Source organism: Bombina bombina, chromosome 3, assembly GCF_027579735.1.
Source record: "Bombina bombina isolate aBomBom1 chromosome 3, aBomBom1.pri, whole genome shotgun sequence".
Taxonomy (NCBI): domain Eukaryota; kingdom Metazoa; phylum Chordata; class Amphibia; order Anura; family Bombinatoridae; genus Bombina; species Bombina bombina.
In genome coordinates this window covers 47,421,957-47,438,267 of record NC_069501.1, presented here as the reverse complement: position 1 = coordinate 47,438,267, position 16,311 = coordinate 47,421,957, and the positions used below count along the sequence as shown (strand labels likewise).

Here is a 16,311-nt window from a genome sequence, read left to right as displayed (position 1 = left end):
CTGGGAGAAAATGGGGGTAGAGCAGATGGGGCTAGTACTCCAGTAGGAGCGAATGGAGGGTTTCTTTATGATGCCCATCAGCATGGTCAATGCCCAGAATTTTTTGAATTCTGGCACATTGATGGGGGCCCATTGCTGCTTTGCCAAATATATTCCAGGCTTTGCAGCACGGAACTGATGGGCATATAAATTAGTAACACTTCCAGAAACTGCTGGGGGCTAAAACCTGCCACATCTATATTTATGCCAGCATTTGCTGTGAAGGGTGGGATATCTGGCCTCTGGAGATGAGGTGTTACCCACTCTTCAGCAGCAATGGCAGCAACACGCCTCCTTCTGGCAGGGGGGCTAGCAGGGGGGCTGGTAGGGGGTCTAGCAGCCACAGATACATCACTATCAGTTGAGACTGCATCTAGTGATGTATCTGAGCATATGGCAGGGTCAAAATTGGGGTCTGAGTCAGACATAGAGGCATCTGACTCTGACGCAAGGATGGCATACGCCTCCTCAGCACTATATATTTTCTGTGACATTTTTGTATCTGTCACAGAAAAAATGTACTAAATTTTTTTAAATTAAATTAATTAACTAAATTAATTAACTAAATAAACTAGCAAAAAAGTACTGCTATGCTACTGCCAGTGATTTATAGCGATCACTGGCAAGCTAGGGGTTAATGGCTCTGAAAATTAAATTAACTAAATGGTTCTGAAAAGAACCTCTGGATTTTTAAAAAATTACAACAAAATTAACCCCTAAAAAAATGCACAGACAGCAAAAAAGTACAACTATGCTACTGCCAGTGATTTATAGTGATCACTGGCAAGCTAGGGGTTAATGGCTCTGAAAATTAATTTAAATTAACTAAATGGTTCTGAAAAGAGCCTCTGGATTTTTAAAAAATTACAACAACAAAATTAACCCCTAAAAAAATGCACAGACAGCAAAAAAGTAAAGCTATGCTACTGCCAGTGATTTATAGCGATCACTGGCAAGCTAGGGGTTAATGGCTCTGAAAATTAAATTAACTAAATGGTTCTGAAAAGAGCCTCTGGATTTTTAAAAAATTACAACAACAAAAATTAACCCCTAAAAAAATGCACAGACAGCAAAAAAAAGTGCAGCTATGCTAATGCCAGTGATTTATAGTGATCACTGGCAAGCTAGGGGTTAATGGCTCTGAAAAGAGCCTTTGGTTCTATATTTTTTTAACAAATAAAAGAATTAAATCTCTCTCTGCAAAAAAACAGGTCTCTCAAAATCGCAAGTGAGGAGAGGGAGGGAGATCCACACTGATCAGTGTCAATATTTACAAATATTGACATGATCAGACAAATGGGGTATTTTATTATTATTATTTTTTTTTTTGGTGGGAGGCTCAGATTGGGTGACCCTAGCTTGCCCCTATGATGATGCAGGCTAGGGACACCCCCAGAAGCCCCATGATGCACTGGGCATCGCCATCTTGGATGCCTAGTGAAGGGGGAGGGGGGGGGGGCTATTTAGGGCTTTTTTTTTTTATATACGTTTTTTTTATTTTATTATTTTTTACTTTTATTTATAACTAACTAAGTGCCTCGACCCACCGAGGCACTTAGCACACAAGCAGAGCATCGGAAGCGTGTCCGATCGCTTCCGATGCTCTGAAACACTGCCGGGCTCCACGTGGAGCGAAACCGGAAGTGATCACTCGTGGGAGAGTGATCAATCCGGTCCTGACACTCGGGAACAGTATTGCAGGATGCCTAGACCTCAAGGCAAGCCTGCAATACTGTTAGAGCAGCTGGAAGCGATTTCGATCGCTTCCAGTGCTCTGTTAAACCGACGACGTATGCCATACGTCCTCGGTCGTTAAGTGCTTTTTTTTTTTGAGGACGGATGGCATACGTCGTCGGTCGTTAAGGGGTTAAAAACCACTACACTTGTGACTCATCATATGTAGTATATCTTATTAAATGCCCATGTTCCAGATTTTACATAGGAGAGACGACCAGAAAGGTTTGTGATAGAATGAGTCAGCATAAGTCAAACATTAGGTGCAAGAACAGTGAGGCCCCTGTATCCAGTCATTTTTTTTTAGAAGCGTCATGGTATTAGCCACATTAGATGGCAAATTATTGATAGTGTAGGGAAATTGAGGAGAGGTGGCAATAGGGAAATAATTCTGAAACAAAAGGAATCTTTCTGGATACACAAACTTGAAGCTTTAACCCCTAAGGGGCTTAAATTGAATGTAAATTTTGATGCAAAAGTGCCCGGTTTTTAAAAATTAGATTAAAAACAGGGGTACTTTAATTCATCAAAATTTACATTTTACTCATGTTGTGAAAAAATACTTATCCAGCTTCCTCCGCCCATCGCAAAGCCTCTTCCTGGGTCTAAAATGTGGAATCAGGCTTCCTCCAATCACGGCGTTGAATCAGACACTGATTCCCCCGGGGGGGGGAAGCTGTAATTGGAGGATGACCCATCCATCATTTCTGACGTCAGAAATGGCTTGTGACGACCGGAGGAAGCTGGAGCGGCTGTCAAGATTAAAAGGTATTTTTTCATAACAAGTGAAATGTAAATTTTGATGAATTAAAGTGCCCCTGTTTTTAATCAAATTTTTAAAAGCCGGACACTTGTGCATCAAAACTTACATTCACTTTAATAGAGAGATAGATTTCAATGTATTCCAGTGATGGTGGTTGTTTCTGTATAAAACTAGTTTTTGTAATTCTCAATAAAATTGTTACATTTTAGATTCTTGCTAAAGTAAAATAAGTTACTAGTGTTGCAACTTGTCTGTATAAGGACTGTTTTAACATATGCTTACTTTTGTTTTAATGTATGGTTATCAGGTCCATATTTTTTATGACCACTAGATGGTGATAGAGTATATAAGTGAAATGGGATTAAGGTAACCAACAGGTTAATACGCAGGCTTTAAAATGAGTGTTTTTCACATGAGGCCTATTAGAATGATTAAGGGATAAGATCCTTGTTGCTTGTGTTTCTTGTATGTGCCTGTGGATAGTTTTATTAAATCTTTATATGCATACGGACGGTGCTGTGGAATATTTCACTTGTATATTAAAAAGTAAGTTATAGCGCATCTTCATTATAAATGATGAATTAAACACCATCTAAAATATCACTAACCTTCCTGATCTGATTTTAAAAAGGGGAGAGTTTACTATCACTTTAAGCCCTCTAGAGCAGCAGTGCACTACTGGGAGCTAGCTGAATTTATGTGCTGAGGCAATGACAAGAGGCATATGTGTGTAGCAGCTAGCGCCCAGTAGTGCATTGCTGCTCCTGAACCTAGGTATGCTTTTCAGCAACAAAGTAAATTTGGAAATAAATGTAAATGTAAACCGTTTCTTTACATTGCATGTTCTACCTGAATCACGACAATGTTATTTTGATATTTGTGTCCCTTACGAAATAGCTCTTTTGGAACATTGTACGTAAAATGTAATTTAAATCTAAACCGCAAGATAATGGTTGGTGTTTGTTCTCACATTGGGGTACCATGGGGATGTACGTTATCTGTCGGTAAAGCTACAGATCGCAGACCCCGTCAGCTATTGGTTACTGTACAGTAACACCTGTGTGTGTTTATTTGGGGCAGAACGGCTTGTGTAGTCAGAACATGTTTGTCTTGCTCATATTGGTGTATTCTAGAAGACATATTATATTTTAGCCCCACATGTGATGTATTTCATGTTTACCCCATCCATCAGATCCTGTCTGACCAATATGAGATGAATGAAGTCCTCGAGAGGTCTGATAGAGCCTTGGCTGTGGTAAAGGATCTCTTCGGAGATGCTCCTCGTCGGCACACAGGTGAGACAGCCACATTCTCCTATGGCGATTGTTGTTCTAGTTTACTGTCCTGAGTGACTGTCAAGTGCCTGTCTACATTTTAATTGCTCAAAACAGAAAAATTACCTTAAGCATTTAGTGTATCACATATAAATGGAATATAACATTACACTTGAACACACTGAAACATTAGTCCTTTTTTTTTAAAAAAAAATTATTTCTCCATTATTGCTGCATTAGCGCTCTTGACATATCTCCCACTGCACACAATAACCATTTCAATCCAGATTTTTAACCTATTTAAAAAGACAGATGATTTCTTTATTACCCATTCCCCAGTTTTGCATAACCAACACTGTTCTATTAATACACCTTTTACCTCTGTGATTACCTTGTATCATAGCCTCTGTAGACTGCCCCCTTATTTCAGTTCTTTTGATAGACATGCATTTTAGCCAATCAGTGCTGACTCATAAGTAACTCCACGGACGTCAGCACACTGTTATCTATATGGCGAACATGAACTAACACCCTCTAGCTGTGAAAAACGGTCAAAATGCATAAGATAAGAGGTGGTATTCTATAGAGAACTCCAATACATCAAAACTCCAATCTGACATCACTTTCTGTGATTCCCTACATCTGATTGGTCCGTGTCTCCGTGAGTGACAGGATTCACAACTAATCAGATGGGCACTGTAATTGCCTATCTTCACTATCTATTTTGCCTCCGCATTGGGGGGGGGGTTCAAGCCCCCCTTGTAAACCTCATTCCCCAAGGTTTACTTGGGGTGTATACCAGAGGATCAGCGATGCGCCCCTCCAGACAGAGGCTAAAACAGATAGTGAAAATAGAAGTCACCGTCAGATTGGAGTTTTAGAGGAATTGGAGTTCTCGACAGAACAGTGGCCTTCAAGGGCTTACAAATTAGCATATGAGCCTACCTAGGTTTAGCTTTCAACTAAGAATACAAAGAGAATTAAGCAAATTTGATTATAAAAGTAAATTAGAAAGTTGTTTAAAATTGCATGCCCTATCTGAATTATGAAAGTTTAATTTTGACTTCACTGTCCCTTTAAATGAAGATATCCTGGGTGAGGAGCATACTTTTCACATGCCATCAAACTGAGAGCTAAGGAGATTGTGTGGTGCTTTGGTCCCAACATTTCCATTAAATAATACCATAAAGCTCGTAATTTCCTGGTAATGAAATTTTGTTGTTTGTATATTTAAGTAAAGAGTCATTATTCTGCAGTAATACCTTTGCTCTCTGTAGGATTTCCTAATGTTACAATGGCACCTACCAATGATCCTGAAGTACTTCGGGCCCCAATAATTCAGAGAAAGGATCCCCCTACACAGCTCTCAATTCTTAGTGAGTCTGTCATGGACCCACAGGTATGTCTGGGGCACCAGGAATAAAGCACTGGGATATTAGATGTGTATAGCAATAGGTGCTTGCACAGGGTTCTGTATCCTACAGGCACTGCTAGTTATGAATGAGCTTGATGCTATTAAGTAATAATTTGATACTTAAACTGTTTAAATGTTTGTACAATAATCTCTGAACCTTCCAAAAACTGCTCTGTTTTGTCACTGTGGTGTCATCCAGTGGCATTCACTGTTGCCATTAGTGTGCTCCTTAGCTCCTCACCCATACACAGGCTACAAATAACAGTGTTATATTTCAGTATAAGATTACTATCCACGCATATAGAGAGATTGTACCTATAAGGCAAATGTGGATATCATAAATTCAAAGCTCATTGGCTGAGTAGGAACCTGCTCTACTGGTGGAGTGGATCATGCCTGGCAAGAAAAGGCATTAAGATTAAAAATAACATTGTCTGCCTTTGATGCAACAAAGAAAAAAAAATACTAGTGTTCCTTTAACTGAGATCAAGAATTGTGATCTACTGATGAAGGACCTGCTCAAACATGTTAGGATTTAACGTGTTTTTATGTTTTCACAGTAAAACATTTTGTTTTAATTTAGGCACTTAATGAAGTAGAACAGTCAGTTTTGTCAGAACACAGTGAAGAGGAACTTGAAGAATCTCTCACCTTTCAATCAAAGCTTCACACAGAACCGTAAGTAGTGTGCAAGTCAGTCTTCCGTGCAGAATAAGTATTTAGCTAATCAAGCGAATCCACCTTACTTGCAGTGGTCTAATTAGCGACTTAGTCCACCTTGCATGCAGCTCTGTAAGTTGTAAGCTTGTTGTGCTAGCACATATGGAAATGCTTCTGCAAGAACCGCAAGTCGTGTGGAATAAGTATTTAGCTAATCAAGTCAACCTTGCATGCAGCTCTGTAAATTGTAAGCTTGTCATACTAGCACATATAGAGGTGCAGTCTGGGTAACCACATGGATTTTGTGTTTGCTGACAATACAAGGGGAAAACTTGCAGAACAGTAGCTTTGATTGCTTTCAAGTTGCTCCGAGAGCAAGAGAAGGACCCTGCTCCAAAGAACTTAAACCTACTTGATTCGCATATTGAATATGATGTTACTACACTGTACCTTAGCATTCAAATGCATCATGACACATTCTCACTGTGATTGTTTTATGTGTTGGGTTTTGTTATTAGAATTGTGCTGACAACATAGTTATTTCTTTCTTGATCCACAGTCTCCTTTTTTCTTGAACTCCTCTTAGGATTCCACAGGCTAGGATGAAGAAGACTTCACAGCTTATCTCTCAGTCTTGGGCTGATAAAACCCCATGTAAACAATCGGGTGCTTTATCACACAGCCAGACAGGTATGTCCTATTGACATTAGGTAAAGTAAAACAAGTCTGAAATATCCTGCAGCACAGAACATCTATAGCTTCCTCTTTCTAGGCTTGTACATCACAGGGTAAAGAACAGTGTTCCCTCTAAGGCCAGTTTTGTGAGTGGCCCAGCAGTTAATTGGAGCAATTGGAAAACACTACACAATGCAGACTGCAAGGTGTGGTTCCCTTATTAACTGTTTCTCTGCTGGGCTGCACACAAAACTGGCCTTAGAGGGAACACTGGTAAAGAAACTATGCTTATATTGAATACAGGAGACGAATAGTTCATGCTCTAATGCTAGACATCTATTCCTTTATGCGTGGTACAAAATGCCATTACTAGATTTTATATAAATTACCATTTTATATATAGGAACATGGTTAGGCGGTTATCCTTCTTTTTTTTTCTTTCTTTGTTCTAGTAATTCTTTCACATCGTTGTTGCTCGTTCAATAATCTTTTAAGAACACCCTCTTTCTTCTTTGTGTCAGCCAATTTATTTTATTAATTTATTCCTGTGGTGAAACCAGTCAGTTTGGGCAAGAGCTGCCTTCATTTGATGTTGCCTGGAAGTCTCACGTGTTTAAGGACTCTATTTGTGTGTGTATATAGCGCCCCCTTGTGTAAATACCTTTTGTGGAGGTATTTATATTTTTGCGTTAGGTCTACTCCAAAATTGTTATTGTTTAAAAAGATAGATAATCCCTTTATTACCCTTTCCCCAGTTTTGCACAACCAACACTGTTATATTAATACACTTTTTTTACCTCTGTGATTACCTTGTTTCTAAGCCTCTGCAGACTGCCCCCTTATTTCAGTTCTTTTTACTTGAATTTTAGCCAAAAATTTCAGTGCCCTCTCATAAGTAACTCCATGGGTGTGAGCACAATGTTGTCTATATGGTACACATGATTTAACACCCTCTAGCTGTGAAAAACTGTCAAATGCATTGAGATAAGAGGTGGCCTTCAAGGGCTTAAAAATAAGTATATGCTCATTTTTTGTGCTTATCTGTTCTATAGTCTAGTACTCTAGTACATAATCCACTCCCGGGTAATTAGTGATATGACAGTATCTTGCACTTATGATCTAGTGACCTAAACAATACCACTACTCTAGTCTATATTTTATCTATTTTCTTAGGTCCGTAAGATACCTGTTTTTTTTTTATGCTAGAAAACAAATGTACATAGATAAATTATGCAATACCCATACTGCTCTTAAAATTTCCACCCAAACCAACAACCTCCCCAGATGCATAATACTATTAGCTCTTGATATATGCTTGCTGGGTAATATATGCTCCTCATTCTTCTTATCTTAATGTAATAAAGTTTAAAGGGGTAAGATCTAATATCCTAACTGATTGGGATGAGATTTGTCCTATAACTTTCTGGACTGTTGGTTCTGTCATCAGTGGCCGAGTCGGCGGAGCCTTCGGTCTAGATAGTTTCAATAGAACTTCTCAGCATGCAACTGTTTAACAATATATTCTGGCGAGTTATTTTGCTTCTGATGCTATACCTAGTCTAGTTAACACATTATATATCTGTTTATAGTCTGAAATTACCCTGCTACAATATAGTACAATGTATTCCAGATGCTGATTGGATATAACAAGCATTTATGTCTAACTATTATTGTAAGAAATGTAGTCCCCTGTTTTTTTGTGTTTTTTTTTGGTACGAATAGTATCATTAGTTCTTAAGCTACTTGAAACCGAAATATGTCTGAGTCTTGACTACATTTATATTGTGCCCAATAGTTCAGATCTACCTGCAATATGCACACTTTTCCATACTTATATATATTTTAGACCCCATGGAACCATACATTTACTTTTCCATCTTTCTAGTCTCCCCTTAATATTTTGCTCTGCAAAAAGCAGAAGTACTTAGGCTCGAGAAGCCAATTTTTTCTACCTTGAGGGAACTCTCTGAACATTTTGTTTTGATATATTCTGGGGAGAAGATACTCCTATTATATACCTCTTATTACCCCTACTATACCAACATAGATATTAATGGGCCCAAAAGTGGTCACTGATTTTTATTTAGGGGAATAATTCTGGTTTAGCAAATATCCTGAGTTGTTCTATATGTAACTTCTTTGTATTGGCGCTATATTTTGAGATGTTTGTACTGTAAATCCTCAATAAAAATATATTTTAAAAAAAAGTTATATGAGCCTACCTAGGTTTAGCTTTCAACTAAGAATACCAAGAGAGCAAAGCAAATTTGATGATAAAAGTGAAATGGAAAGTTGTTTAAGATTGCATGCCATATCTGATTAATGAAAGTTTAATTTTGACTAGACTGGCCCTTTAAGGAGAATACCTGTATGTATTATAATGATAATGTATCATGGATCTGTGTTTTTTTCTATATGATACACATGAACTTGTAGTGTTTTAACTGACATAATGCACTGAGATAAGAGGCAGTTCAACAAGTTAGAAATCAGTTTATGAACCTACCTGGGTTTAGCTTTCTACAAAGAATATCAAAGCAAATTTGATGATAAAAGTAAATTGGAAAGTTGTTTAAGATTGCATGCCCTATCTGATTCATGCAAGTTTAATTTTGACTTTACTGTCCCTTCAATCTGTTTTCAACCTTTTTTTTTCTCTCTACAAGCTATTCATAGTTACAACTTGAATTTTTATGATTAGTGCAAATACAAATATGCTTTAGTTGCAAATACTATTTATTTGCTAATGTTAATATACTGTTGTAAATAAGTGATGAGAGACAGCTCCTTTTCAAATAGGGGCACAGGAAAGGGTTAGCCAAACCCCAATGTCAATTTCAAAAAGGTAATTTTCCAGCCTCCAGTAAATTTTTTAAAAGACCTTTATTAGTTTTTTGCAGGGTCCATTGTAACAACGACGTTTCGAACCTATACCAGGTTCTTAAACATGATTAAGAACCTGGTATAGGTTCGAAACGTCGTTGTTACAATGGACCCTGCAAAAAACTAATAAAGGTCTTTTAAAAATTTACTGGAGGCTGGAAAATTACCTTTTTGAAATATACTGTTGTACCACAGCATTATAACCTTTATAACAGCTGGATCTTTATGTTCTATTTTATGTCAGCATTAAATGCTACAGAAGCAGTCAAACGGGTGAGATCCCGTTTGCCAATAGAGGAACAAGAAGAGGTGGTGGTATCAGGGGAAATTGGACAAGTGATCAACCCAAACCCACCGCAGAGAAACCACAGACCCCAGTCAAAAGGTTTGATCATCAAACATTTTCAAAATCATAAATGACCATGTCAGGGATGCAGAAATATTAAGCAATTAACTCCTCATTAGTCAGTGCTCATGCAGATAGCGCACACATAAAATATTATATATTATTATTATTATGTTTTATTAGGGCAACCAATGGTTCTGTCAGTTGTATGTGGGAATTTACAATCATATGAAAATGTGTGCATGACTGAATAACTTCAGTATTTGGTGTTTTATTTGTAATACGCTGACATATTCCATTTCTGTATGCTAAGACAGGGTTGGTAAATGCAACTGTAATGATTGAGAGAACGGAACATTTTATATAGATTTTGAATACAAAGAATAAAAAAAAGTTTGAAACTTAGAGCAAAGTTTTATAAACCATGGTTCCTTGGCTTCTGGGATTTGTGAAGTCAGAAAACATAAAGATTTGAGTATTTCTGACAGTGCTGAGGAACACAGTATTTTTACCTTTTTACGTTGTGGAATTTAAAAACATTGCAATTAAAAGTTTTCTAGACTTCATTAATTAGATCTGAGGGCACTGCACTAATTATTAACAAGGGTTATTTGCTCACCTGAGCTCTCTCATTCTCCTATATAGCAAAGAAAGCTCGCGTTAAGCCTTCATCAGTTCATAGTAAGGACCATTCCCTTTCTAATACGTTTACCGGTGAGCTCCCGTGCAACTCCTCCAGCCTTAACCAGATGATTCAGGATGTGCAGAATGAGCTGGATGAATATGAAAGACAGAGAGGAAGGGAAGTGATGATTCTTCCCAAAACTCACGGGTTAACCGGATTCACTCTCTCTCTAGTCAGCTCTTTAAGACGACTGGTATCTTACCTAAAGGAGGTGAGTTCCCTTGTCCATGTGCTAGTGAGGTACAAAATAGATGGATTCCACTGGTAAAGCCGATCTCTGACGGCTATTGTATGCTTATTTTGTTTTTTATTTATATATATATATATATATATCCATCCTTCCTATTGGACTCGATGGTTTTGATAGCTTATTTGTGAGTACAATGTGCTGTTAAAGGGACATTAAATTAAACACTAAGGTCTCAATTAGAAGTGGAATGCTAAAAATATTAACACTATTGTGCACAAATGTGACTTGAGTTAAATCAATATTACAAGTTGAAAGTAATATTTTATAACTTGGACAACTGAATTTTCCTCACATTATGGAAGTCTATGGGGGGCGCACTGACAAAAACGGCTATTGCTCGATTTCTAAGCCGAAGGTGCACTAAACCTCTGCTCAGTTAGTGGAGTTTTCTCCAACATTGGTGTGTCCGGTCCACGGCGTCATCCTTACTTGTGGGATATTCTCTTCCCCAACAGGAAATGGCAAAGAGTCCCAGCAAAGCTGGTCACATGATCCCTCCTAGGCTCCGCCCACCCCAGTCATTCTCTTTGCCGTTGCACAGGCAACATCTCCACGGAGATGGTTAAGTGTTTTTTGGTGTTTAAATGTAGTTTTTATTCTTCTATCAAGTGTTTGTTATTTTAAAATAGTGCTGGTATGTACTATTTACTCTGAAACAGAAAAGGATGAAGATTTCTGTTTGTAAGAGGAAGATGATTTTAGCAGACAGTAACTAAAATCGATTGCTGTTTCCACATAGGACTGTTGAGATGAAGTAACTTCAGTTGGGGGAAACAGCAGACTTTTCTGCTTAAGGTATGACTAGCCATATTTCTAACAAGACTGTGTAATGCTGGAAGGCTGTCATTTCCCCTCATGGGGACCGGTAAGCCATTTTCTTAGTCAAAAACAAACAGAATAAAGGGCTTATTATGGGCTAAAAAACTGTTAGACATTTTTATGGGCTAAATCGATTGCTTTATTTGTGCATATTATTCAAATTTAGGCTAACAATTGACATTTATAATCTTGGGGAACGTTTATAAAACGGCAGGCACTGTATTGGACACCTTTTTCAGTCAGGGGGCCTTTCTAGTCATAGACTGAGCCTCATTTTCGCGCCATTAATGCGCAGTTGTTTTTTGAGAGCAGGGCATGCAGATGCATGTGTGAGGATCTAAGAATCTCTGAAAAAGCTTTTAGAAGGCGTCATTTGGTATCGTATTCCCCTCAGGGCTTGGTTGGGTCTTAGCAAAGACTGTATCTGGGACTGTATAGGGGTTAAATTATTATAATAATATATTATTTTAAGGGTTAAAGCTCTGAAATTTGGTGTGCAATACTTTTAAGGCCTTAAGACACTGTGGTGAAAATTTGGTAATTTTTGAACAATTCCTTCATACTTTTTCACATATTCAGTAATAAAGTTTTTTCTGTTTGAAATTTAAAGTGACAGTAACGGTTTTATTTTAAAACGTTTTTTGTGCTTTGTTGACAAGTTTAAGCCTGGTTAACATGTCTGTACCTTCAGATAAGCTATGTTCTATATGTATGAAAGCCAATGTGTCTCCCCTTTTAAATTTATGTGATAATTGTGCCATAGCGTCCAAACAAAGTAAGGACAGTACTGCCACAAATAATGATATTGCCCAAGATGATTCCTCAAATGAGGGGAGTAAACATGATACTACATCATCTCCTACTGTGTCTACACCAGTTTTGCCCATGCAGGAGGCCCCTAGTACATCTAGTGCGCCAATACTTATTACCATGCAACAATTAACGGCTGTAATGGATAACTCCATAGCAAATCTTTTATCCAAAATGCCTACTTATCAGAGAGAGCGCGATTGCTCTGTTTTAAACACTGAAGAGCAAGAGGACGCTGATGATAATTGTTCTGTCATACCCTCACACCAATCTGAAGGGGCCATGAGGGAGGTTTTGTCTGAGGGAGAAATTTCAGATTCAGGAAAAATTTCTCATCAAGCTGAACCTGATGTTGTGACATTTAAATATAAATTAGAACATCTCCGCGCACTGCTTAAGGAGGTATTATCTACTCTGGATGATTGTGACAATTTGGTCATTCCAGAGAAATTATGCAAGATGGACAGGTTCCTAGAGGTTCCGGTGCCCCCGACGCTTTTCCTATACCCAAGCGGGTGGCGGACATAGTAAATAAAGAGTGGGAAAAGCCCGGCATACCTTTTGTTCCTCCCCCTATATTTAAGAAATTATTTCCTATGGTCGACCCCAGAAAGGACTTATGGCAGACAGTCCCCAAGGTCGAGGGGGCAGTTTCTACTCTAAACAAACGCACTACTATTCCTATCGAAGATAGTTGTGCTTTCAAAGATCCTATGGATAAAAAATTGGAGGGTTTGCTTAAAAAGATTTTTGTACAGCAAGGCTACCTTCTACAACCAATTTCATGCATTGTTCCTGTCACTACGGCAGCGTGGTTCTGGTTCGAGGAACTAGGAAAGTCGCTCAGTAGAGAAACTCCATATGAGGAGGTTATGGACAGAGTTCACGCACTTAAATTGGCTAACGCTTTTATTTTAGATGCCGCTTTGCAATTAGCAAAATTAGCGGCGAAAAATTCAGGGTTTGCTATCGTGGCGCGCAGAGCGCTTTGGCTAAAGTCTTGGTCAGCGGATGTGTCATCCAAGACAAAATTGCTTAACATTCCTTTCAAAGGTAAAACTTTATTTGGACCTGATTTGAAAGAGATTATTTCAGACATCACTGGGGGAAAGGGCCACGCCCTTCCACAGGATAGGTCTTTTAAGGCTAAAAATAAGCCTAATTTTCGTCCCTTTCGCAGAATTGGACCAGCCTCTAATTCTGCATCCTCTAAGCAAGAGGGTAATGCCTCACAACCCAAACCAGCCTGGAAACCAATGCAAGGCTGGAACAAGGGTAAGCAGGCCAAGAAGCCTACCACTGCTAACAAAACAGCATGAAGGAGTAGCCCCCGATCCGGGACCGGATCTGGTGGGGGGCAGACTCTCTCTCTTTGCTCAGGCTTGGGCAAGAGATGTTCAGGATCCTTGGGCGCTAGAAATAGTTTCTCAAGGTTATCTCCTGGAATTCAAGGAACTACCCCCAAGGGGAAAGTTCCACAAGTCTAACTTATCCTCAAACCAAATAAAGAGACAGGCATTCTTACATTGTGTAGAAGACCTGTTAAAGATGGGAGTGATACACCCAGTTCCAATAAAGGAACAAGGAATGGGATTTTATTCCAATCTGTTCGTAATTCCCAAAAAAGAGGGAACGTTCAGACCAATTCTGGATTTGAAGATCCTAAACAAATTTCTCAGGGTACCATCGTTCAAAATGGAAACTATTCGAACGATTCTACCCACCATCCAGGAAGGTCAATTTATGACTACTGTGGATCTAAAGGATGCGTACCTACATATCCCTATCCACAAGGAACATCATCAGTTCCTAAGGTTCGCTTTTCTGGACAAACATTACCAGTTTGTGGCTCTTCCATTCGGATTAGCCACTGCTCCAAGGATTTTCACAAAGGTGCTAGGGTCCCTTCTAGCGGTTCTAAGACCAAGGGGCATTGCAGTAGTACCTTACTTGGACGACATTCTAATACAAGCGTCGTCCCTGTCAAAGGCAAAGGCTCATACGGACATAGTTCTAGCCTTTCTCACGGATGGAAGGTGAACAAAGAAAAGAGTTCTCTGTCCCCGTCAACAAGAGTTCCCTTCTTGGGAACAATAATAGATTCCTTAGAAATGAGGATTTTTCTGACAGAGGTCAGAAAATCAAAACTTCTAAGCTCTTGTCAAGTACTTCATTCTGTTCCTCGTCCTTCCATAGCGCATTGCATGGAAGTAATAGGATTGATGGTTGCAACAATGGACATAGTTCCTTTTGCACGAATTCATCTAAGACCATTACAACTGTGCATGCTCAAACAGTGGAATGGGGATTATACAGACTTGTCTCCAATGATTCAAGTAGATCAAAAGACCAGAGATTCACTCCGTTGGTGGCTGACCCTGGACCATCTGTCCCAGGGAATGAGCTTCCGCAGGCCAGAGTGGGTCATTGTCACGACCGACGCCAGTCTAGTGGGCTGGGGTGCGGTCTGGGAATCCCTGAAAGCTCAGGGTCTATGGTCTCGGGAAGAGTCTCTTCTCCCGATAAACATTCTGGAACTGAGAGCGATATTCAATGCTCTCAGAGCTTGGCCTCAACTAGCAAAGGCCAAATTCATAAGGTTCCAATCAGACAACATGACGACTGCTGCTTATATCAATCATCAAGGGGGAACAAAGAGTTCCCTGGCGATGAAAGAAGTGACCAAAATAATTCAATGGGCGGAGGATCACTCCTGCCACTTGTCTGCGATCCACATCCCAGGAGTGGAAAATTGGGAAGCGGATTTTCTGAGTCGTCAGACATTTCATCCGGGGGAGTGGGAACTCCATCCGGAAATCTTTGCCCAAATAACTCAATTATGGGACATTCCAGACATGGATCTGATGGCGTCTCGTCAGAACTTCAAGGTTCTTTGCTACGGGTCCAGATCCAGGGATCCCAAGGCGACTCTAGTAGATGCACTAGTAGCACCTTGGACTACTTACGTATTCCCACCGTTTCCTCTCATTCCCAGGCTGGTAGCCAGGATCAATCAGGAGAGGGCCTCGGTGATCTTGATAGCTCCTGCGTGGCCACGCAGGACTTGGTATGAAGACCTGGTGAATATGTCATCGGCTCCACCATGGAAGCTACCTTTTGAGACAGGACCTTCTTGTTCAAGGTCCATTCGAACACCCAAATCTGGTCTCCCTCCAACTGACGGCTTGGAGATTGAACGCTTGATTCTATCAAAGCGTGGATTTTCAGATTCGGTGATAGATACTCTGGTTCAGGCCAGAAAACCTGTAACTAGAAAAATTTACCATAAAATATGGAAAAAATATATCTGTTGGTGTGAATCCAAAGGATTCCCATGGAATAAGATAAAAATTCCTAAGATTCTCTCCTTTCTTCAAGAAGGTTTGGAGAAAGGTTTATCTGCAAGTTCTCTAAAGGGACAGATCTCTGCTTTATCTGTCTTACTACACAAAAGACTGGCAGCTGTGCCAGATGTTCAAGCATTTGTTCAGGCTCTGGTTAGGATCAAGCCTGTTTACAGACCTTTGACTCCTCCCTGGAGTCTAAATCTAGTTCTTTCAGTTCTTCAAGGGGTTCCGTTTGAACCCTTACATTCCGTAGATATTAAGTTACTATCTTGGAAAGTTTTGTTTTTGGTTGCAATTTCTTCTGCTAGAAGAGTTTCAGAGTTATCTGCTCTGCAGTGTTCTCCTCCTTATCTGGTGTTCCATGCAGATAAGGTGGTTTTGCGTACTAAGCCTGGTTTTCTTCCTAAAGTTGTTTCTAACAAAAATATTAACCTGGAGATAGTTGTACTTTCTTTGTGTCCGAATCCAGTTTCAAAGAAGGAACGTTTTTTACACAATTTGGACGTTGTCCGTGCTCTAAAGTTCTATTTAGAGGCTACTAAAGATTTCAGACAAACATCTTCCTTGTTTGTTATTTATTCTGGTAAAAGGAGAGGTCAAAAAGCGACTTCT

The 16,311-nt window shown here is 39.3% G+C and overlaps 1 protein-coding gene across 1 annotated transcript in view; it reads left to right on the top strand.

Moving 5' to 3' along the window:
- The window catches only part of SPICE1 (spindle and centriole associated protein 1), a 110,126-nt gene that overhangs the window by 32,049 nt on the left and 61,766 nt on the right, over positions 1 to 16,311 (top strand). Inside the window, exons 5-10 of the mRNA XM_053705817.1 lie at positions 3,729 to 3,831; positions 5,088 to 5,209; positions 5,808 to 5,902; positions 6,471 to 6,574; positions 9,687 to 9,827; positions 10,434 to 10,684. Of these exons, the coding sequence (XP_053561792.1) occupies positions 3,729 to 3,831; positions 5,088 to 5,209; positions 5,808 to 5,902; positions 6,471 to 6,574; positions 9,687 to 9,827; positions 10,434 to 10,684 (816 nt within the window). The remainder of the gene's footprint in view (positions 1 to 3,728; positions 3,832 to 5,087; positions 5,210 to 5,807; positions 5,903 to 6,470; positions 6,575 to 9,686; positions 9,828 to 10,433; positions 10,685 to 16,311) is intronic.